General features: G+C 38.8%; 1 protein-coding gene across 1 annotated transcript; it reads right to left on the bottom strand.

The window, feature by feature from the left end:
* Positions 1 to 10,866: 10,866 nt before the first annotated feature.
* On the bottom strand, positions 10,867 to 18,217 carry LOC311440005 (vertebrate ancient opsin-like; the record flags this gene model as incomplete). The annotated part of the gene is made up of 5 exons (XM_084526368.1): positions 10,867 to 13,359; positions 14,102 to 14,341; positions 15,305 to 15,422; positions 16,054 to 16,264; positions 17,857 to 18,217. 5 exons carry the CDS (start codon positions 18,215 to 18,217, stop codon positions 13,129 to 13,131), a joined length of 1,161 nt encoding a protein of 386 aa, XP_084382494.1. The 3' UTR covers positions 10,867 to 13,128.
* Between the last annotated feature and the right edge of the window lie 6,367 nt (positions 18,218 to 24,584).

Below are 24,584 nucleotides of genomic sequence, written 5' to 3'. Positions count from 1 at the left end.
CTTTTGTATTTCTTTGTAAGCTTACAAGGCAATTTAACAAAGAAGGCTAAGAAACTGCATCTTATATAAAGGAAGGACTCAGCAGTCCAGCTGATAAAATTTTAGAGTTCAGAATGCTGATCTATTAAAGACTGTAAATGTGAATGAAGCTAAGCAAAAAAAAAACAACCAACAACAACAAAAAACTGTTGAGAAACAACAAAAAAACCTGTTGAGAAACAACACTGTAAAACAATCTGTTTCATATCCTGATCTGAGTATGCATCTAAAAGCATAATATATACACATTATTTATATATTTAAATATTATTATATATTTTATATATATTTCTATTATATATATATAATGCTTTTAGATATGTATTCTTCACATTATGATTGAGAATTTAAGCAGAAGGAGTCCTTTGTGAGGACAAAATGAGTTTTAATTAGTAAACATAAAAAGAATCCACTTTGAGTTAAATTTATTGTAAGATGTCTAAAGAGTCCCAGAGTATATGAAGCTAAATAAGTCAAATTTACTTCTTTGATCACACACACAAGAATATTTTATGCAATTTTGAAGTTTTTGCAGAGGTGTAATAGTTTTCACTTAAGAATTCTACAGTCAGCCAGCCAAGTTCTAAAAAATGGCACATGACAGATAATTTAGAGTGTATTCACCAGAACAAATTGAAATATTTTCATTTATTGCTCAGTCATTTGATCATCAGCTGAGAATTACAAGGCAGCCACACCTTGGGTGGAGTCTCAAATTAGGGGAGAAAGTGGGAGTGGAAAAAAAAAAAAGAGAGAGAGAGAAACAGAGAGTCTCTGGGATATCTTCTGTGCTCATGGAATGACAACCTTGTCAGGTTTCAAACAGACTGTGCAAAGGTCTGGGTAAATGTCATATTTGTTCAAGCCAAGGTTCAAGACTGAAAAAAAAATTGTGAGACACTCTCATAGCAAACTAACTGGGCAGACAATAGCAAGTTTTCCCCCAAAGAGTGAGTCAACAGGTGATGGCAATGAAAGCCAATTTCTGAGTGTGCAACCTGATAGGAGCAAAGAGAAGTATGTTTATTTTGTAGTGAGTGGATGTCGTGGTTCCGCTCGAGTGGGCAGCTGAGCTCCACCACAGCCGCTCTCTCACTCCCCCTCCTCAAAGAGGAATGGGGAGAAAATATGTGAAAAGGGCTCAAGGGTTGAGATAAGGACGAGAAAATCACGCAATAATTATTGTGATGGGCAAAACAGACTCAGCATAAGAAAATAGTAAGATTTATTGCTCATTACTAACAAGCTAGAGAAGTGAGAAACAAACGAAAGAAAACAAAAGCACCTTCCCCCTCCCTCCACCCTCTTCCACCTCCTCCCCCCGAGCGGCGCAGGGGAACGGGGGAATGGGGGTTATGGTCAGTCTACAGCACTTCTTCTCTGCCGCTCCTTCTTGGTCACTCTTGTCCCCTGTGCTGTGGGGTCCCACCCACGGGTTACAGTCCTTGATGAACTGATCCAGCGTGGGCTTCCCACAGGCAGCAGCTCTTCCAGAACTGCTCCAGATATGGGTCCATACCATGGGGCCCATCCCTCAGGAGAAAACTGCTCCAACCTGGCTCCCCTACGGGCAGCAGCTCCTGCCAGGTCACCTGCTCCTGCGTGGGCTCCTCTCCATGGGCTACAGGTCCGGCCCGGAATCTGCTCTGGCAGGGGTCTTCCACAGGCGACAGCCTCCGTCGGTGCAGGGCCACCTGCTCCACCGTGGTCTCCTCCGCGGGCTGCAGCATGGAACCCTGCTCCACTGTGGTACTCCATGGGCTGCAGGGGGACATCCTGCTTCACCATGGTCCTCACCACAGGCCGCAGGGGACTTCTGCTCCGGCGCCTGGAGCACCTCTCCCCCTCCTTCTACACTGACCTTGGAACCTGCAAGGCTGTTCTCTCACTCCCTTCACTTTCCCGGCTGCTGTGTGTCACAGCGTTTTTTTCCTGTCTTAAATATGCTCTCACAGAGGCGCAAAACAACATCGCTTATTGGCTCAGCTCTGGAAAACAATGGGGCCCTTCCCAAACATGGGGCAGCTTCTAGATCTTTCTCACAGAAACCACCCCTATGGCCCCCTGCTACCAAAACCTTGCCACGTAAACCCACTACAGTGGACTCCCAAGAGTCTCCTTGGCTTCAAATGATTTGGAGAACTAAGTTGTTGCATAGTCATACAAGGTGCCATACTGAAGGTCTTCATTCTTCAACACTGAATATTAAATGAATGAAACAAAATTTCCAGTTCCAGGTAAAAAAGTTGAATGAGGAATGTTGATTTCATATGATAATTGTATAGAAAGGCTACTCCCTAACAACTGCAATGGAAATAGTCATGATGAAATGCTGAATTGATCTTGTAAAACCATTCATTAAGCACATACGAATAGAACATTCAAAAAGAAGGGACCTAGTACTAATTATTGCATAAATAATCTTAATAAAAAATACTTTTCAACTTCTTGAAGTATTCTAGAGAATGCTCATGAATTATTTGTCTGTGAGCTTTTAATTTTTAAAATATTATTTATTTTTCAGCAACTTGGAGGAAAAATTCCTACTGATGACCAAGGTATAAATTACAGTATATACAGCTGAGGGTATATGAGCTCTATACAAGAAAGGCATTGGCACAAACCCAAACAACAAGAATAAAAGCTTCAGAAAATATTTCATCTATATGGCACCACATCATTCCCTGATGCAGTATCCATTCATACAAGAAATATTAAATGGTTAGTGCTATTCCATGTATCAACGGCTTTAAAATAACTTTCTGAATTATGTCTCAGCAACATAACAAATCACATTATCAATTAGCTTTTATAACAGAAATGACATTTTGTAATATATTTGAGATTGAAAAGAATTGGTTAGCTAAAATTTATGCAATCTAAAAAATATGAGGAGAAAAAAATCACGTTGAATTTATTGGTAATACTCTAGGACAAGAACATAATTTGAGTAGTAGGTAACTGTCCAAGATGAATGACATCAGTATGTAGTTCTAAATGATCTGCAGGGAAGAACTACAAGTTTGCTAGAAAATTATAAACAGAAAAGAGAACTTCTCTCACCAGTCCATGGTGTAACTGCACTAAAATTAAACTGCCATAAGCAATCAATCAAAGATTTATCATAACAAATGCTACTCTCTCCAAAGCTAGCATAGCTTGAGCTCTCAGTAAGTCTGTCTCTCTACTTTGCAAAGAGTGAGATGTCGTAGTGCAGATGCTAAAACTTAGCAGCTGATGGCTGTGGGTGTTTGTAGCCAGGGAAATTAGAGTAGGTTTAAGATTGTTGTAAAATATGTTCCCATGAATAGTTAAGCCCATTCTTCTGTGTTTGAGCTCTTAATTAAATGACTTTACAACCTGCTAAGTTTTATGACCACTGCTTTGGCACCCTGTCTGACCTGGAAGCTGTCCAAGAATACGATATCAGGGGAGAGTCAACCATCCTACGTGAATATGAATCTGTTCTTTTACGTATTGCAGGTGAAAAAACAGCTCACCGGCTGTATCTCTCCGATATTATCAGCTGAAGTATCTTCAGACAGGTAGTACTACCACACATGTATATGGATTTTAAAAATGTGATCAAGTTAAAATGAAGGCATGTTTACGTCCCCTGAAATATTTACCAGTTTGTGGAAGACCTTAGTCATTATTCATCTAAAAGGCAGATACAGTATTTCTCTGCCAGTGAGAGCAGAACATGGGTAGTATTTTATGAAACTAGTAGATGATATTGACAAAGCAGTAGCCACAGAAGTCTTCATTTAAGTATAAGAACAGTGGAAACAAATTAATAACAAGTTTAAAATCTACATTGCCTAAAACTTGTGTTTCAAGGGGTAATTTTAGATGACTTAATTCTATTTTTACAAAAGTGCAGTATAATTTAACAAAATTGCTAGTGTGTAAAATATCAGGTTTAATTCCCTAAAATCTGAATCTTGCTATCTATTATATAGATTTTTTAAAAAAATCAAAATATTATAATCACATTAGTATATCTACCATGGAATATATTATTCCACTGTCAAGAGAGAATATATACACTAAGTGTGAAGTTCAAACATAGTTCAAGCTAACCAAGTAAACACCCTTTTCTGAACTGAAAACCTCTGTCTTAGGCCAAGAAGACACAAGAAATGAAAAAGGAAATAATCTGCAATAATTGTAAACCCTTCATGTTTGTGTCACCGTTGGCAAATTAATATGTCATTAATAGAAATTATATACATTTGGCTGTCTCTGAAAATGTTCAAGCATAACATGACCCTCTATTCACTTACATTTTCAGTTTGGTGGCATTGCCCATTAGCATGGGAAATATTTAGTAAGCTATTTCTTTTTCACTGAATTACTAGTGTGATTTATTTCTCCTGTATTTCATATAATGCTTCAGCTGACACATGATGGCAGAAGAGGGTGAAAACCTGCAAGATGAAACTGAAAGCAAGATCAGTACTGAGCTGTAGTAATATGTGTTTTCATATAACTGGATGTACATGACCTATGAATTTTCTTGATGCTCTCATACTTGACATTCACCGTTTCAAATTGTTAGTAGAAACTAGGTGTCCACAAAAATGAACAGCTTTTCCAGAAACCTCCAACAGGCTGCACTGATTAGGAATTTGTGTAATTTTCTCATTATGCCTTAAAATAGGCAAACTCAATGGGAGAGCTGGAACAATGGAATTGTGTGTAGCACTGTAACTTGCAACGCCCTGAAACAGAAAAGGAATGTGGAAAAAGAAGTTTGTGATGAAAAGATTTAGTCTGTTCAGAGCAGATATATTAACCTTAATTCTAGTATTAATAATTTGCTGAAGTTCTCAGTGTTCTTATAGCAACCAGAACTGACTGTTCTTCTACTAACATGACAGGTGCTTATTAATTACCTGTCAATACACAATGGATAATTAACTACCAGTTTCTGTTTCAAGAAGAGAACGAGTTTCCAAAATATTTGCAGTTCTTTCTGGTCCTCAGAATTTTTCTGGACTTGTAACACTTGAAGTAGCTTGTGGGACATAAATGAGTGTGAAGTATGGTGCAACTGAGGTACGTTGATGGCTATCTGTAATCATTTGGTTGATCTTGATAGGGAAGTAGCAGATAAATTGTGGATAGCAATAAACATACTGGCATAGTATTTAATAGAGAAAAACTATTCTAGTAGGTGGTCACTGAATCAGGATGATGAAGTCACAAGAAATACCTAAATATACTGTCTTCAGCATTGACTAGCAATTAATAAAAGGCTAGAACAAGATACCTGTCTCTTTCAATAAAATTCATTTGTATTTGTCCTGAATGACATTGACTTTTATTCCATCTAAAAATACCTATTTAGCATTTGGGGTTATTAGTATTGCAAGTGCTGACATTAGAAACCTGAATGCAACGTATATTGAAATAAATTTGCAATGGAGTTCTACAAGCCCTTCTACTTCTTCATCAGTATGATTCAAGGGACACGGCCTACATCTGTACTCAATCAAACAAGGCTACGTTGGCCAATATAATCTAATTGTTTGACATTTTTATAGCAATTCATTGAGACTGAAGAGAGATGACTACATTAATATCTTGATGCAGCTGGATAATAGGTGAGCTAAAACTGATGCGCCAAATTACTGTAAGGCTCTTAAATTCTCTTATAGTTTTTAACTCTTTGTGACAGAGAAGGAGACTTCAATATAAATGTAGTAAAGAGAAAGAATAGTACAATTTATAATACAAAGTATTATAACATCATAAATTTTATAAGAATCTTCACTAATCAGTTACAAATTATATTTATTACTAATTGAGATGAGAATTATTGTTGATATTCATGGCTCTGTTTCCTTGGACAATCATTTTCACTGGGGTCAAAATTAAACAGAGATTCAAACTGTAGTGAATGCTGAACCTACATAGGCTTGGACAGATCAGCCCATCTCACTGAAGGGATCCTTGGACACCAATATCTTGGTAGTGTATTTTTTTTGTGAGGAAAGTTTTCCTCTGAGTGAGGTCATGGATCTGCTGGTAAGAACAAGATGAAGGGGAACATCAGAGGTGTTTTGTTTGGGGAAGGGGAATGGGGGTGGAGGGTTGATCTGATCCTGGAGAAGCAGTAAATGAAAGATAAAGACAGGAAACAAAAGCAGGAATTTATGCTGCAGCTAAATTTGGGAACACGGAGAAATGTATTTTCAAACTTGGGTTGATTGCTAGTTGCCTCTCTTTACCTTTTAGAGCTCTTGACAATGGAGACTGAGTGTGAGCAAGGACAAGGTCTGGTTTCTTGAAAGTGGAAACTGATGTGATTAAATGCATTTTTACCAAAACTAAAACCAAAACCAATAAAACAACTCAAGTCAAAGAAACAAACAAACAAACAAACAAACAAAAAACATTAAGTTAAATATTTGAAGAAGTTAAGTTAAAGGTTAAGAAGTTAAGAAGATAAGTTAAAAAATTTGCAGAAGCTGTCTAAATACCATAAAATGCAAATGGATGAATGAGGTTAATCTCCATCTCCCTACTTGCAGAGCTATGCTGGAATGATCCAGTTTATTATGAATGTTTGGTAGAGCTAGTCCTTAATAAGAATACCCGCTCTTCTCCATGCCATTTCACTTTGAGCAGGTAGTATCTCCTGTAGCAGCACTCTGCATATTTGCATGTGATTTTAGAGGAAACTAAATTTGCATATTAATATATTTGTATCTTTGAAAAGCAGCAGCAAATCTCCGGGGAATCTGTGCTGTCTGTTGCTGGAGCAAGACAATGACAACTTTTTTGAAGTGCACCAATACATCATTCAGTAGCTAAGCCCTCATCAAAACCTTTTTCCCTGCTAGTGGGTAGTGAGGTGTGATGACATTTTAAAATATATTTTTCCACCCCCCTCTAGATTTGAATCTATGGAAAATAGCTTGGATAATGCCCTTCTAAATTTCAGAATTTTATCAGTAAAAATGATTCTTACAGTTGTATTGATCCAGAAGTCTGGTGTCCATTTTAAATTCCCAATGCTGAAATAACTGATTATGAAAGATTTTTATTTTTTTTTTCCTGTGTGCCAAAATTCAGCCAGGAACTTATTTTTATTTCTCAGGCAGGAGAACAGATTTTTTTTCACACTGAAGTTCTAGCATTACTATAATTATTATATTTATTTATAATATACGATATATAATATACGATATATATTATATATATATAATATATATATATTATAAATATATTATATATATTATAATTACTCATTCCTATGGAGATATGTAAGAGTACAACACTCTCAGTGAACTGAGGCCCCAGTGGTCAGACAGGAGCAGGGCTGGGCCGGAGCTGGGGGAGGTGGCCATGCCCTGCACCTCAGTTAGCAATTCAATGTGCTTTTTCATAAATATTGTCTTTGGTGCCATTTTGGATCTGTAGAATATTTCTCTAAATTTGAATTGATGTTTGGAAACACTTCTTATCTTCAGTATGTCTAAATACTACTGTCACACCTTTGGTTAGTGACCTGAGTAAAAGCAGAATGGTTGAGGGCTAACAGAAAAAGTGATTTAAATTCCCTTTCATTTTAAAACTAACACATTGACAAATATTTCTGTGCCAAAAGAATACTGCCAGCACATTATCATTCAGAGAACAGCAACAATCTGAAGCCTCTAATAATGTATAGAAAAGTAGTGACTTTTTTTTCCTTATCATCCACCTTTAATAACCAAAAAGTACATAAAATGCTAGTATTTCTAAACAAATTTAAGTAATTTTCTTTTTCTAAAAGTGCATTAAAAGTATATCAAAATTGTTTTCCATTTAATATATAATGTTTTCCATTATATATATATAAATGAAAATTATTTTCACATTAGGAAAAAAGTCATGCAAGAAGTTTTGACTGTGGAGGTATTTTGGGTGGCTTCTGCAGACAGGATGGGTACATGCCTTGGGAAAAGATTCTTGAATTCTCTTTCTAGTGCTTGTTTATGAGTGGGCAAAAGGAAGAAGGGCTTAATGTCATGACTTTTCAATGTATTCCCATACATTCGTTTGATTCCTCTTTTGTTCCTGTTATGCTGCAGTTCTCTCTTTTCCTCATAAAGTAGCCAATGTTATTTGTCTGCTCTATAGCTGAAATGAGAGCATTGCTCTAAAGCTCATATGAATACCCTGCCCTTATAATGTTTTGACTGCATTAATTCAGTGCTTGATGTCAGACCATCCACCCCACCATGCACAATGGTAATGTGACCTACAGCTAACCTCATAATGGCTATTAGGGTATTAAGTGGGTGTGTTTCCATTTCTGCTAGTGGAGACATTGTCTTTGACTACAGCTACAAATTGGTGTTTGCAATTCATTTATAGATGCAACCGAAGTTTTCCTTGGTGAAGTAGTCTAAAAACTCACCCATACCACTTCAGGTTGAGTGACTTGTACTGAGGATGATGTAACACTTATCAGATGGCAAAATTCCTATTAACTTCCTTTTTTCTTAGGTTTTCCATGAATTTCTACACTGTGTTTTTCTTTGCCATTGTTTAAGTTTTTATGTTTTATTTTGTCCTACAGAAATATACTCTACATATCCTGAGATTCTCAGAAGATAAAATACTTCTGTTGCTTTTAGTTAAAGACTATCACTTCTGCCAATTCTTCATGATTTAATACGGCTAATACCATTAACATGTGATTAACCTAGGTCAACATATGCTTGAAAGAGAAAATCTGAGTCTTAAATGTAAGACTTTTTGCTTTCATATCATACCTCACTTTTTAAAAAACTAATGAACGTTTTCTTTTAGGTGTGCATACGAATAGTAATTGAACATCTTACTCTTCCTGTCTCACAATATTTTGAAAACATTTGAAGAGCTTCATATATTGATTTTTCATGATATGATAACATGGCATTAATGGTAAAGAACAGGAATTGTGAAATGATGTAACTCTCATAATGAGGTTCATACTTTGGTTTCAAAGATTGAGCACTGTGAAAGTTCAAGCTCATTGAGTGTAAAATTATACTGCAAAAGACAATCACCTCATGAAATTTTATGAGATGAATGCAAAGCCCATAGCGGCCTTGAACTGAATTCTCATATGTGCAGCTCTTGATGTATTTTGTAGATGTATTTCATGTAATTGATGTATTTTGTAGAGCAACACACCTCTTTAGATCCAACCATTATAAAATGAAGTTAAGGTCTCTGAACCTGAAAAGCCCACAGGCTGCAGCTCTTCGAGAACTGCTTCCACATGGCTCCATACCATTGGAGTCCATCTGTCAGGAGCAAACTGCTCCAGCACTGGTCCCCCACAGGTGGAACCCTCCCCTCCCCACTCTCCCCCCTCTTCTTCCTCCCCCCCCCCCGCTCCTATGTGGGCTCCTCCGTGGCTTGCAGCATGGAGATCTGCATTGCTGTGGCGCCCCTTGAGCCATGGGTGGACCCGTGGACAGCCTGCTCCACGGTGGGCCTTTCCATAGGCTGAAGGGTAACATCTGCTCCAGCACCTGGAGCTCTTCCTAACCTCTTTCTTCATTGACCTTGGTGTCTGTGGGATTGTTTGTCTCTATAATTTTCTTTCCTTTCTCTGTCCCAGCTGTTGTTGTGCAATAAGTTTTTCACTTTCTTAACTACGCTGTCCCAGAGGTGCATCCAATGGCACTCATTGGCTTGGCTCTGCCAGCAGCAGGTCCCTTTTGGAGATGGTTCTTATCTGACATGGGGCAGCTGATGGGCTCTTCTCACAGAGTCCACCCCTGCAGCCACTCTGCTACCAAACCCTTGCCATGTAAATCCAATATGTGCTTTCAGAAGCAGTGGGTTGCACACAGTGGGCTCCTGAAACACATCCATATGAGCAGGCTGGCTCATACTGTCTCCCACATACTAGTGTCGTTACTGCTTTAATGTTAAAATTGATTGCTTTTACAGAGCTAAAGCAAAATGCACCAGAAATCTTGGGCTGTGCAGGGAGATGGGGGCTAGGTATTCTGTAAATCCATCATTGTGAATGCTTCAAGGGGCCACAAGCAGGAAAGAGCAGCCAAGCAAACTATGTGAGCTTGCCAGGGCCAGAGTGGATGCAGGGCCACACTGCCTATGCCTGTCCCTCTTCCCCCAACAAAGAGTTCCAGCTTCCATGCTCCTCTTGGGCATGGGAATCATAAAGAGGTCAGCCTTTGCAAGATAACAGGGTTTAAGGACATTATTATAATTTATTTATTTATTGTACTGTGTATCCGTTTTACCTTTCCCTGATCCCCAATATCCCCATCTACTTCATGAATGTTTTTTGACTTCAAACTGAAGAGGGTACTGCTCTGAGACTAGGTCTGACCCATATATCTCAGGTAGCCTCTCATTCCTTTTCAGGGTACTTCTGTTTTTCAAACCATAACTTCATAAAATAAAGAGAAGAAAAAATTAAATAGAAACAAAACATTTATTATGTGTAAAGAACTTTTAAATTTGAAATGAAAACATCAGATGACTGATTCTGTATCACATTTCTATTGTTAAGGTCTGTACAGTGTGTAGCTATTGTAGAGACTCTATATCACCATGGAAACAACAGCTGCTTCTACTGGCAGTATATTAACGTCTTACCTAGAAATAATGGTTTCCCACAGTAAAGCATTTAAATGTAGTCAGCCATTGCCTTTTCTTCTAAAATGCATTCAGGTAAGCTTAGAACTTATATACAATTCAGAATCTGAGATGCCAGATTTTAGTAACATTTCATACAATGTTCACCAAAAAAGAAATCTTTATTACATGCATAACCAGGTTTGCTTTTGCATGTAAGTGATGTTCAGCTAAAGTTTTTTGTATTGAACCATATCATTGTATGAGCTAATTATATGAGATGGCACACAAACATGGAAAGCAGGCAACTTCTGTTCTTTTCCACTGTTTATGGAAAGTATATTTTTGTTGTGGTCCCTGCTTTTGACCTAAAAGGTGAAAGAACAAGTTAACAACTTATGTCGGGATCAGTAGCTCAATTAAAAGTGCTGAGGAAGTGATGTACAGAAGCAGAAATTTAAGGACTGCTGGGACAGAGAGGCAACTGCTCCTAAGAGAAGAACGGCAACATGGTGTGATTGACTGCTACAAGTTTCCTGTTCAGCTAGAACACTGATTATGTTTTCTGAGACATGTTCTAGCTCAGAAGTGAGAGAAAAGCAAAAACATGAAGGGAAACACAGCCATCCACCATGCACTGATGTAACATGGCCCAGAAGATGCATATTTTTTGTATACTCTGGACACTAATTTCCTGAAATTGTAATTGTTAAGTGTCCTGGTTTTGGCTGGGATAGTGTTTTGTGTTGTTTTTGTTTTGTAGAGGCTTGTATGATGATATGTTTTGGATTTGTGGTGAAAATAATGTTGATAACACATTGATAGGTTGGCTGTTCCTGAACAGTGCCAGCAGTAAGTCACAGACTTTTCAGCTTCTCCCACTGCTCTGCCAGTGAGGAGGCTGGGGGTGCACAAGGAGCAGGGAGGGGACAGAGCCAGGACAGCTGCCCCCAACTGTCCAAAGGGATATCCCAAACTACATGGCTTCATGAAGAACAAGAAAACTGGGGTAAAGAAGGAACAATGGGGTCTTAGCGGGGGGGAGGTGCATTTGTCTTTGGTGTTTGTCTTCCAATAAATTGTTATATGTGATGGGCGTTGCTTTCCTGTAGATGGCTGAACACCTGCCTGCCAATGGGAAGTAGTAAGTGAATTCCTTCTTTTGCTTTGTTTGTGCACAAAGCTTTTTCTTTAAGGCTGAGAAACATGGAAGTGCTAGACCTAGAAAAGAGAAGGTTCCAGGATGGCCTTATCGCAGCCTTGCAATACTTAAAGGAGGCTTATAAGAAAATGGAAGGAAACATTTTACAAGTGCCTATAGTGATAGGACTAGGGGCAATGGTTTTAAACTGCAAGAGGATAGATTTAGATTAGATACAAGGAAGAATATCCTCACCGTGGAGCACTACTAGGGTAGTGAGGTACTGAAACAGGTTGCCAAGAGAAGCTGTGGATGCCCCGCCCCATCCCTGGAAGTGTTTGAGTTCAGGTTGGATGGGGCTTTGAGCAACCTGGTCTAGTGAGAGATGTCCCTGCCCAGGCAGAGGGTTGAACTAGATGATCTTTAAGGGTCCTTTCCAACTCAAACCATTCTATGATTAAAAACCAGAAATAATAGTTGTCTCCTGGAGCTACATGATCTCAAGAATATGATAGACCTTAGCTCTGCATGTCGCAAGGACATACAGTAAAAAACTTCTGTATTACAAAGCTCAGCTTCAGAACTCAAGTAGTGCTACTGAACCTTTCTTCAGTATTCCTGCACAGTTTTCTATACCCTACCTTCTCTGCTAAAGTTGAGTTGATTTCAGAAGTTGCTATGGGCACAGAAGTTTTCCTGACAAAGAGGGAATGAAGAAGAAGGATATGAATGACTCTTGATGGGGATTTTTTTTTAATAAATTAGTCCTTGGAAGTCTTAACAGCTCACCTGACTTGCTGCAGATGATGTTTTCACCAGGGACAGACATAAGTGCAGAAGCCTTAGGCTTTTTGTTTGTCTGTTTTAAGTAAAAATTCTGAAACAAACCAAAAAACACACAGGCCTGCCTCTCTCTGAACCGCCGCTTGGTTGAACTTGAGTCAGTTGTATGCTAAATATTATTCATTTTCCATTAGCATGTTGAAGCCGTGTACCACTTCATGTTTCTGCCACAGTCATGTTTTACACAGTCGTCAGTGTAAAACTCTCTTATCCTTATTGTGCCACATGCCTGCGTGAAAATATTGGGCTTCTCTAGTTTTATTACCAGGGGCAAGCAGGCAGTGGATAATAGAGGACTAACACAATAGAGGAAGGGAGTAATGTTTTGGCTGGGCGTTTGATTGCAACTGCAGAGCCAAGAAGCTCTTGCATTCACTCAGGAGCTCAGAATCTCAAAGCCAGTGTCCACAGAACTGAGCATAATGTCCACCATGACATTTTTTATATGAAGTGATGGTAACAAGGAAACATGATGTAGTAGTACTGCATTAATGATCACATCTCACTCCCTACATGGGCCAGATTTTGTTTTCTGAAGCTGCCAACTGAGCAAAAGAAGGGCAATTTGTGTGTTCATCTCCAGTTTTCCTCTTAGAAATGGTGCTACGTACTGCCATGATGGACAACTCACTGCCTCTTTTGTCCTGGGTTAGCATTGCTCTCTCTGAAGTCGGGTTCATGTTGGACTCTGCAGTCTCTATGGCACTGCAGCTGAACATCTCAACCAGACACCTCCTGAACTAGAAGGTTGAAACAAAAGAGATCAATCAAAACACAGAAATTAAAAGATATTTCTATAAAGCAGTTTGTGTCTTAACTAGAACTCTTGGAAATTATCTTATTAATCAGTTGGGCACATACAGAAATAGCCCCATTAAATATATATGCTTGTGACACCATGAAGAACTCTCAAAGTGAGAAACAATGACATCCTAAAAAAGGCACAAACTACTAGTAAGCCTCATTCTAAGAAATAATTTTCTTCTCATGCTTGTTCCTAGCCACATCTTGCCGAAGAGAATTGGTCATTTCTCAGGGTTCATGAGTTGCTTTCATGCACTAATACACAGCTATTCAAAGATGTTCTCTTTCCATTTTGTTTATATCCATGAGCACCCTACCTCAAAAGCAATTCACTGGTATTGCATTCCTAAAGAATAATAGAAATATCATGGGACAGTCTTGAAAATAGACTTTTCATACAGAAAACTGTATGAAATAACTGACATTCACTAAGGGCTGATTTCCCTTTCTAATAGTTAAACCTAATTATTATTAACATTCATATTGTAATAATGCTCTGAGGTTTACGCTATGCTCCAGTAAGTAGACATAGTGATTTTTTTCATTTTATTTTTTTTAATTCTAAATGCTAGTTATTGTATTGCTGGTTAACTAACAAGTAGATAGAAATAATTCATTATAAAGCAAGTCTACATATGAAAATATGAGTTTTAAAGACACTTTGAAAGCATACGGTACCTGTTTGTTCATAAAGACATAAATAATTGGATTATAAACAGTAGCTGTTTTGGAAAAGAAAGCTGGAATTGCTGCCAGACGAGGATCCAATTCAATGGAAGGATATGCAGTGACTAGGATAGAAAAGGCAGCATATGGCATCCAGCAGATTAGAAACGCAATGATCATAACAACAACCATTCTAGTCACTTGTCTTTCAGGTTTCCTGGTAGTTCCCAGCCTGCATTGAGTATCTGACACCTTTAAAGAAAAGACAGAAAATTCCAGAAAATAAACAAGGCCTTCATACAGCAAATGTGGGGGAAGTTTTATAATCTGCCATGCTATAAGGAAAGATCTGTTCTTGTCAAGTATGATAGCATATAAGAATGCTGTTACTGGACCACACAGTGTCAGTATGAGTGCTAAGGGATGTGAATTACTCTATCCTGTGATTATTCCGTTTTCCTTTGTTTACATATCTTTATATTTTTATTGCCAAAATGACAGAAAAAAATGCTAGGACCATCTTTGTACAAAAACATAGTTGCAGTCCAGCATGACTGTAGCCTGTACAGGCACACCCAAGCTAGATTTAGCCAAGCCATGAGAAGTGAAGTGATGGCCCAGATTTGCTGTCCAGCCTCACACATGTTGATTTATCTCAAATATTTTCATGTGTGCTGCAGCAACACACCTCAAGGCAGTGCAGATATACAGACAAATTCCACCTGTGAGAAAGGGAATCCTAATGATTTTAGTCAAATTAGAGATAATAGGCCTCTATTTAGAATGCCAAAATAGAGAATACAATGACTCTGACGGAATGAGCAACTGGAGGTATCTGACAACACCAACTTCCAAATGCAGACATTTTAAGCTACATTCTGAATTGTCTGGTTTGAATCTGAAAAACTGCCACTGAACTGAATTGCAATTGTAAATAAACCAATACTGGCTCATCCAGCTTCTTTATTTATGAGGCTGGCATTTTTTCTAACGATGTTTGGCTAATGAGACATAAGTGATAAAACTTGGACACTGAAAAATCATTTCTAACCATAGCATAGATTTCTGTTTGTAATTATAATTCTTTAACAAAGCATGACAAGTGAGCGTATTTGCTGTCTGGAAATCTGACGTCTGATCATTATGGAAATTTGAACACAAAAATTCCAAATGATTACATACATACACATTTTACTTATTAGTGCTGCTTCTTACCTTTCTTAGCTTCTGCATCAGTTTTCCATAGGATACCAAAATTACCAATAAAGGCACTATAAAACAAGTGGTGAAAAATGCAATAATGTAGGTATGATCAGTATAAGCTCCTGAATACCTGTATAAAACACAGAATACATCGTGTATGTATTACTAATGTGTTCTGATTAATATTCTTGAAGAGTTCATTTTGCTCTTTAAAGGTGTCACTAATATTTTTGTTAACTGTTTTTAATCAAAACCCCCCTGTACAGCTCTAGTCAAATCACCAGATGGAGCCCTGGGCCATCTCCCTAGCACTGGGCTAGGAAACGTTTACTTTGTAGGATCACAGACACAGAACTATAGAATTGTGGGTCTGTCCAGGTGGGAAGGTACATGTAATCCAACCTCCTGCTCAATGTGATGTCAACTATGGGGGTAGAACAGGTTGCACAGGGCCTTGTCCAGACTTCTAAAAATATTTTAGTCCTCGTTGAATCCAGACAAAAACCATAAGGTATGGGACAGTTATCTTCATTAGATACAAAAGCTTCTCCTTTTAGAAAATTATATATATATACACACACACACACACATTTTTTTAACCTGTTCTTGACAATTTTTTCTTGGTTTTGTTATAGCTTTGTCTACCTCTAGTTTTGCCTGTAAGTCCATCATCTTCAAGCTTTTCCTTTAAACTCCTGCTTTGGAGAAGTCATGAGCTGTAAGTGTAATTTCTTCACAATACTCTGCAAGGATGGCCTTACCAGTTAGGCTCGCAGGTAGTTCCAATCTTACTGGTGGTGTAGCTGCTCCAACCCATAGTTGGTGGGATGGTCCAAAGGAAGGAAAAGGTCCACACAAAGGCAATACCTAAGGCAGCATGCTTCCCCTTCAAGCGCATATTTCCCAGTGGGTGGCAGATCACTATGTACCGCTCAAAAGCCAAAAGTGCAAGAGACCAGAGAGCAACAATACCTACAGTGGGAAAACACAGTCAGCATAAAAAATCAGATAGATTCACTGAAAATCAAACACTATCCCACATCACAGAGTCACAGAATCATTTATGTTGGAGGTATATCTGGAGGTCACCTAGTCCAGCCCTACACACCGTAAGCAAAATCCATAGAACAGGTCGTCCAGGACTACGTCCAGTTAGGTTTTGAACATCTCCACAGATGGAGACTGAACAGCTTCTTTGCTGTGGAGACTCCAACAGTTCTTTGTAACCTGTTGCAGCATTTGACCACCCACCATATCAGGAACATTTTTCATCAATCCAAGTTTTCAAAGGATGTGCAATTCATGTGCATTATTCTAATATTTTATTAAGAATACAAGATTTCCATACTTGTCTAGTTTGTCAGTAATAATGACTACGAACCCAAGCAACTAATTGGACCTTTTAACTCAGAATGACTTTTTTATTCTGTTCTACTCTGAAAAGCTGCAAATTACATATAACTTCCAATTTAACAAATGAAGATAGATCCTCAAAACACTATCTTTGCAAGAAATGTCATATTTCAGACTGTTGTAGAACTCTAGCCTACAGACAGCTGCCCACCACATTAAGGTATCACTTTATTAAAGACCACCTGGTTGTTCACCAACATCTTGAAACAGCCTGACCTTAACTCCATGAGACACGCCTTCCATGCCACAAACTGGTAGAAAACCATAGTCCCTCACACATATTCCTTCTGTGTAGCTTAATCAACCTGAGAGCAACAGTGGGATTCCTCTTCAGGTTGAAGACCAGCAATGTGTTTTGATTCAGAGAAGTGACTGAGTTAAAAGGCTGGCTTCACTATGCAGCTTCTAAAACAGAACCAAAATATCACTTGGCAGAGATACAAAAGCTCTGTAGGAGGCAGGAATTAGTTTATATGTTCAAGTAATTAGATGCTCAATTTTAAAACTGTTTTCATATTTACTCTGCAGAGGTATATTTACACAGTGAACTGGTGACAATTTTCCCTTCTAGAGTAAAGTACTCTAGTAAAGTAATTTAAAGTAAATTAAAGTAATAAATTTTATGTAGTCAGCAAAACAAAGACAAGATAAACAATCACAGAAAGATTCAGGTGCGTGGGGTGACAGTTACAGGCATGTCATAGTTCCTCAGAACCACTGGAAGACCGCTAACATAAGATGTTTCAGTGTGCTAATATTTTCCACAGTTTTAGAACAGCTATTTGTTCTCTCTCTCATTTAACCACATACACACACCTAGACACAAACCTTGAAAATAGTTGCACATCGTGATTTTTTCTCACAGTTTTACCCACAATCCTGCTATTCTATTAGCAAGTTTTTTCTCATTATATTAAACATATTCAGTAAACAGTATACAAGCAACAAGCCACTGATATATGACAGCAAAAGTGCTGCATGTTATTCACTCATGCATGAGGTACACCACAGAACATGCGTAACTGGGGAAAGATCCAATGCATTCAAAGGCATGCAAAGTCAGAGGCTCAGGAAGCTGCAGGAGAGTTAGTAGAATACATTAAAGGAAGTTCAAAGAAAAAATGTATAACTACCAACAAAATCAAGCTTACCAAAAAATGTGACCGCAAATCCTTCCAGTACACAAGCCCAGTATCCCATATAAAAATAACCTTTTAGATTGGCTAAAAAGCTGATGGTGCCACCAGTCAATGAGACCAGAAAATCAGCCACAGATAAATTGACTATAACATAATTGACAGGTTGTCTCAACTGCTTGAACTTAAAAGTTACCAGGATCACAGCCAGGTTCTCAGCAAGCGATAGGGAGGTCACCACCAGCATTACTGCTGCCAGAAGCCTGAAGTGCCAGGGCTGGATGGAATCCAAGGGACGACGAAAGGGATCCCATCTGCCAGGACCAGAGAAACCAGACAACAGCGACTCATTTCCAAGTGCTCTGAATGCATCCATTTTTTTCCCTCACTAGTGAAAATAATATTGGAGAATATTGGAGTTTCTAATCTGTAAATAAAGTTCAGAATTAAAAGGAGAAATTGTCTGTCTCCAACAGAAATGTAAAAAAACTCTCCATGTTTCCGCTTTCTGGTAATAATCCAGGAAACAAAGTTTTGGTCAGAGGAAGGCTTAGTACTGTGCAGTGCATGTGGGAACAGGGATAAGCAAGAGAATCTATTAGAGAGCCTTCTACCCCTCTCTGCTGGTAGTCTCCTGCCCCTCTCCAGCTGCCGCTGATACTGTCTTTTTCTCTAATAAAGCCAGCTGCAGGTTCCCTCCTTCTGTACCGGCCAACAGCAGTGATTGGAGCAGATATCCCTCAGATCATCCCTACTCTGTGGGGAAAAACAAAACATTTGCTTGAATCCTTCCCTGATCTCTAGCACTGTGAAAATGAAGCTTTCCTTTTGCTAGTAATGAGGGTGGAGTGATCTTCCCCATGCCCTGCACTGCTGTCAGCACAGCAAAGGGGGAGGCTCCCACCTGACTCATTTGCTTGAAGAAGGGCTGCCCTGCAAAGACTGACACTGGACTATAACAGCAGCTCTAAACTTGGCAGGGAGACTGGATTCTAAAACCCTGCTCACATCTCAGGCTAGCTTACAGCCCCAGAACTGAAGCTTCAGATAAGTTTTCTGTGTTATTTAGTGCAATTTCAGTTAGTTTCTCCTAGAGACTGTACAGCTGTTATCCCTGATGAAGGCATAATTATTATAATCACAGTTTTAGTGCTAAAATCTCAAAGATGCACCATGGTATTTTAAAGATAGAGCCTGCAAATACATTGAAAGAAATAAAATCAGTACAGCATGACAATAGACAGCAGAAAAATTAATTGCTAGTCAGATATTTCTGAGAAAAATGAGTGGATGTATCTGTATTATATATAATAATAATTGTTAACAATTATGCATAAGCAATCCAGTTTTCATCCTAGAGTCTTCAAAATTTGGACATGCACCATATGCAACACACAAAGAAAAAAACAGGAGCTGAACTGAAAGTAAGAACGAGCAATGCTACCTATCCATATATTCCTCTGAGTTTATATTTGTTTTAGTTTGTATGTGAAACACTTAACATAGGTTGAAATCTTTTGGTATGCATGAATGGAATCAAAAGAGCTTCTGGGCACAGGCAGAAAGAGTTATACATCAGAAGATTTCAATCTATTTCAAACAACAAAAAATGACAGCAGCTTATAATTAAAATAACTTTTTGATATTTTAAAATAGCTTTAACATACTCACTTGAAAGGGAAAGACAGAGCTTAAGCAGAACAAATCTAGTAACAAAAATACTCACAAAATAATGCTTATTCAACAGAAGTATTAAAAAGTTCCAAGCATCAAAAAAAGAAAGATCAAAACACAGTGACATTAAAATGCTGACAGCAGATCCTTGCATGGCATGATTCATCATAGCTCCATTGCCTGAGTACTACAACAGAAAATCTGGACCAGTAGTTTAAAATCAAGTTCAAATATTATGTTGCTTAAAATGACACATTAAATTCTTGTGAGTGTTAAAATGAAATTAGAGTTCTGAAATAAAATATAACAGAGAAGGCATTATCTGGATTTCTCTAACACAAATTCATTGCCTGTTCATTGACACCCCTTTAAAGAATGGATAACCGTTGTTTCCAGTTATTTTGTTGTTTTATGCTGTGATATTGTTCAAGTTGCTTGCATGCATGAGTAATGATTCTGATTACAATTTAAATGCATTGTCTTTGTCTTGTGAGTCCTCTGCTTAGAATCCTTTAAAAATATTCTTATACTCAGCTGCCCAGTTTGCTTGTTTTGCTTCTTCAACAGATCAACTGAAAGTGATTCTCTGTGACATGCTCTTATTACAACTTACAACATTTCCACTTTTTATAGCACAATAGGTTTGAATTTGCTACTGCTCTTGCACTGAAGGCCTTTGTTTGTCCAAATAATACAGAAGTTTTTGCAATTTTGTTGTGAGACTTTCTGAAATCAGAAATTTAGAAAGACAAAGTATTGCCTTGTGAACACAGGGAGACCAGGATCATCCTAGGTCAATTGCCTTCATTCAAAGAGACAGCCGTTCTCCAGCAGAATCGCAGAATTCTTGAGGTTGGGAGGGACCTCTGGAGAACACCTGGTCCAACCCTCCTGCCAAGCAGGGTCACCTAGCACACATGGCCCTGGATCTTGTCCAGGTGGGTTTTGAATAACTCCAAAGGAGGAGACTCCATAACCTCTCTGGGCAACCTGTGCCAGCATTCTGTCACCCTTACAGTAAATAAATGTTTTCTCATATTCAGCCACTACTTCCTGTGTTTCAGTCTGTGCCCATTGCCTCTTGTCCTGTTGCTGAGCACTACTGAAAAAAGTCCGGCCCCATCCTCTTAACGCCCTCCCTTCAGATATTAGTACATGTTGATAAGATTATAACACAAGATCTTCAGTCCCTCTTGTAAAGATCTTGGTTTACATTAGTGACAACTTCCCTTTCCTGGACTTTCATATACTGAAAGTTCACTGATAAACTTGGAGCACACGCAAACCTATCTTGAGAGAGCTTGGCATATCTCACATCGCCTTTTTAGCAAAGGTGTTCCTGACTGACACTTACTAAGAGGTAAGCTGGTAGACAACAGAACAACCTCAGGCTGTTGTATAAACAGCAGCTGATTGGAGCAGGAACATACAGTCAGTGAGGTGAGGAGAAAGTGTAAGTAATATCACTTGTGTAATGTGCCTGCAGTAATTCCAGCTATAAGACAAAATCAGGATGACAAGAACTGTGCTGAGACCATAGCTGGTGTCTGAAATTGTATGTGGCAATTTGTGCATTAGTCCTGCATTTCCCATTCCAGGACCCAGACATGGAAATGAGCGATAAGGTCAGTGTGATACTTCAAGTGGTGCCCTTGAATAGGTTCACTCAGCTGATTTTAAGCATGTGACAGACAATCTCAAGATGCTTCTTTCAAATGACAGCAATGGCCTTCACTCCTCAAAGTGGTTGTGGAAGATTTACATGGTATCCAAGAAGGATTTGGTTGTCACATTTAATTAGGACAAACAGCATTTTCTGCTTTACAGATGTTTTGTGGGAATCTGAAATGAAGGATTCCACTTTAAGAAAAAACAAACTAGCTCTGTAGTACGTGAATGCTGATCTCATGAACTGACTTGGCTACTCTAAAAGTTACCTTCTATGAAAAAAATACAACCATGGATGCAGACACTTGTCCTTTTAGAGACACTTGTCTTTTTTAGAGACCAGCCGACTATCAGCCAATACTCCCAGGTCCTTCTCTGCCAGGAAGCTTTCTAACCACTCATCTCCCAGCCTGTAGCACTGCTTGAGGTTGTTGTGCCACAGGTGCAGGACCCGGCACTTGGCCTTGTTGAACTTCATACAGTTGACCTCAGCCCATCAGTCCAGCCTTTCCAGATCCTCCTGCAGAGCCTTCCTACCCTTGAGCAGATCGACACATGCACCTAACTTGGTGTCATCTACAAACTTACTGAGGGTGCACTCAATCCCCTCATCCAGATCATTGATAAACATATTAAAGAGAACTGGCCCTAGTACTGAGCCCTGGGGGACCCCACTAATGACCTGCCTCCAACTGGATTTAACTCCATTCACCACGACTCTTTGGACCCAGCTACCCAGCCAGTTTCTAACCCAATGAAGTGTACGCCAGTCCAAGCCAAGAGCAGACAGTTTCTTGAGGAGAATGCTGCGGAAAATGGTGTCAAAAGCCTTACTGAAGTCAAGGTAGACCACATCCACAGCCTTTCCCTCATCCACTAAGCGTGTCACTTTGTCAAAAAACGGAGATCCGGTTCGCCAAGCAGGACCTGCCTTTCATAAACCCATGCTGACTGGGCCTGATCGCCTGCTTGCCCTGCAAGTGCTGTGTGATGACACTCAAAATAATCTGCTCCATGAGCTTCCCTGGCACTGAGGTTAAACTGACAGGCCTATAGTTCCCCAGGTCTACCTTCCAGCCCTTCTTGTAGATGGGCGTCAGGTTTGCTAGCCCCCAGTCGACCGGGACCTCCCCTAATAGCCAGGACTGCTGATAAATGATGGAAAGCGGATTGGCCAGCTCTGTTTATATGAATTTTTCAACATTCTGTATTTGATAAAGTCATTCAAATCACATCTTTAAAAAGAATATAGAAATATATTTCACTGTAGTATTTTTAAAAAACACTTATATTAAGGCCACATTTTATTCTGCCTTTAGTATGGGAGTTTCCAATCTATTGCTTACATGCTTATGTGAAGACAATGTACAAGCATTTAAACCAGAAATTTTGGTGATTTATGCATAGGAATTATTGCACATTACATTACAGATCTAGAAACCATAACTCTCAGACTACATAAGTAAATGTACTTTCGCTGAGTCCAATTAATCATAGAAACAGAAAAGCTGTGTCTGGCAAAGTCCTCCGGAGATCTCCAGTCCAAGACCCTGCTTAAAGCTTTAGCAGGTTGCCTGGAGCTGTGCCCAGCTAGGTTTTGAATATCTTCCTGGATGGACACTCCACAGTCTCTCAGGGCAACCTGTGCCAGTCCTCGACAATCCTCATTGTAAAAAAAGACTTTTTATTCTCAGATTAAAAAAAAAAAAAAAAAAAAAAAAAAAAAAAAAAAAGTTACTACTTCATATTAATCATGAGAGAAATTTATGAAACCAGGTTATTATGGGGCTGCATTTAATGTTTCTATTCCCAGGAGAGCACCTGCAAAACCTAACAGCAAACTGCACTTGAGAATCATATTTAATCATGACTGCTTTGATTAATCTCATTTATCTATCATCAATATTGGCCCACTCTCTTTTAGAAACTTGAAACTTGAGTGTTAGTAATGGGCTTTCAGTGAAACTTCTGGAGATTTACATAAGTATTCTCCCGCTGCTGCCCAACTAAACTGAAATCATTCGGTGTGTTACTTGAGAGGTGGGAGCAGAGGACTGAGTTGTTACTCCTGTGCAGTACCATATGATTATGAAGATACGGTAAAGAACCTTCGTAAAATATGATGCAGAAACTTCTGTGGTAAGATACTTTATCTAAATGAAGAGTCTGAACATACAAGAGTCAATGCCAAAGTCATCATCAGTAAAGTGAGCTTTTCCAGTTAATCAGTTACTGAAGCATTTGTTTCTAGGTGGCCAGTTTGCTTGTGAGTGTGCCAGTATAGAAAGTAATACAGATGTTGGCAACTTTTTTTTTTTTAAACTGTTTTGCTCCATCCATTTCTTTTTTAGCTGCAGATTTATTTTCTCACTGTAACTGAAAACCAGAAATTATACTTTTAAAATCCATTCCCAGAAAACACTGAATTACCATAATGGAAATATTTTGGCATTGCCCTTTTAAGTGACAGGGAGGAATTATTTTGTTCTCTTGTGTATTAAAAGAACTGGAGAATTTTTCGTCAAAAGATAAATACTGTGTACAAAAGAGGTGTGCTACACTGGGAAAGGTACCAGGATAGTTGCAGGAATTTCATTAACTAACAATATATAACAAAGCTGGTAGCTAAACAAAACGTGTTCTATTAACTATGAATAAGAAACTAATTCAAATACACAAAGTGCATACTAAGCATCAGAAAAGGAAATAATTTGTTAGCAGGCTGTATTTACTTAAGACATGTTAATAATATCTTCCAGTTTGGGGCCTCATCTGAGCAGGTAAGACTGTTTAACTTCTGATAGCTCAGTGCTTTGTAAAACATAGTAAAATTGAGTTCCTTCAGAAATACATAAAGGCAGTTAAGTAAAAGGCAACAACAGTATAGTTTTTACTGATTCTGACTGAACAGCACCATTAAAGCTTTTCCACAGACTTTTTACAGTTTTTCACTTACCTGCATTCACAGAATGGCCAAGGTTGGAAGAGACCTCTAAAGATCATCTAGTCCAACCCCCCTGCCAAGCAGGATCACCTAGAGCACCTTGCGCAAGATGGCACCCAGGTGGGTTTTGAATATCTCCAGAGAAGGAGACTCTATAACCCCTCTGGGAAATCTGTTTCAGTGCTCTGTCATCCTCCCAGTAAAGAAGTGCCCCCTCATATTGAGCTGCAACCTCCTGTGCTTCAGTTTGTGCCCATTGCCTCTCATCCTGTTGTTGGGCACAACAGAAAAGAGACTGTCTCCATCCCCTTGACACCTTCCCCTCAGATATTTATATACATTAATGAGGTCTCCCCTCAGTCTTCTCTTTTCCAGGCTAAACAGGGCCACAAGGGCATATTGCTGACTCATGGTCACCTTCGTGTCTTGACCATGACTCCCAGTTCCCTCTCTGCAG

Source organism: Aythya ferina (genome assembly GCF_964211825.1).
Source record: "Aythya ferina genome assembly, chromosome: 7".
Taxonomy (NCBI): domain Eukaryota; kingdom Metazoa; phylum Chordata; class Aves; order Anseriformes; family Anatidae; genus Aythya; species Aythya ferina.
Note: the sequence above shows the minus strand (reverse complement) of the source record. Positions and strands in the feature narration are given on the sequence as shown.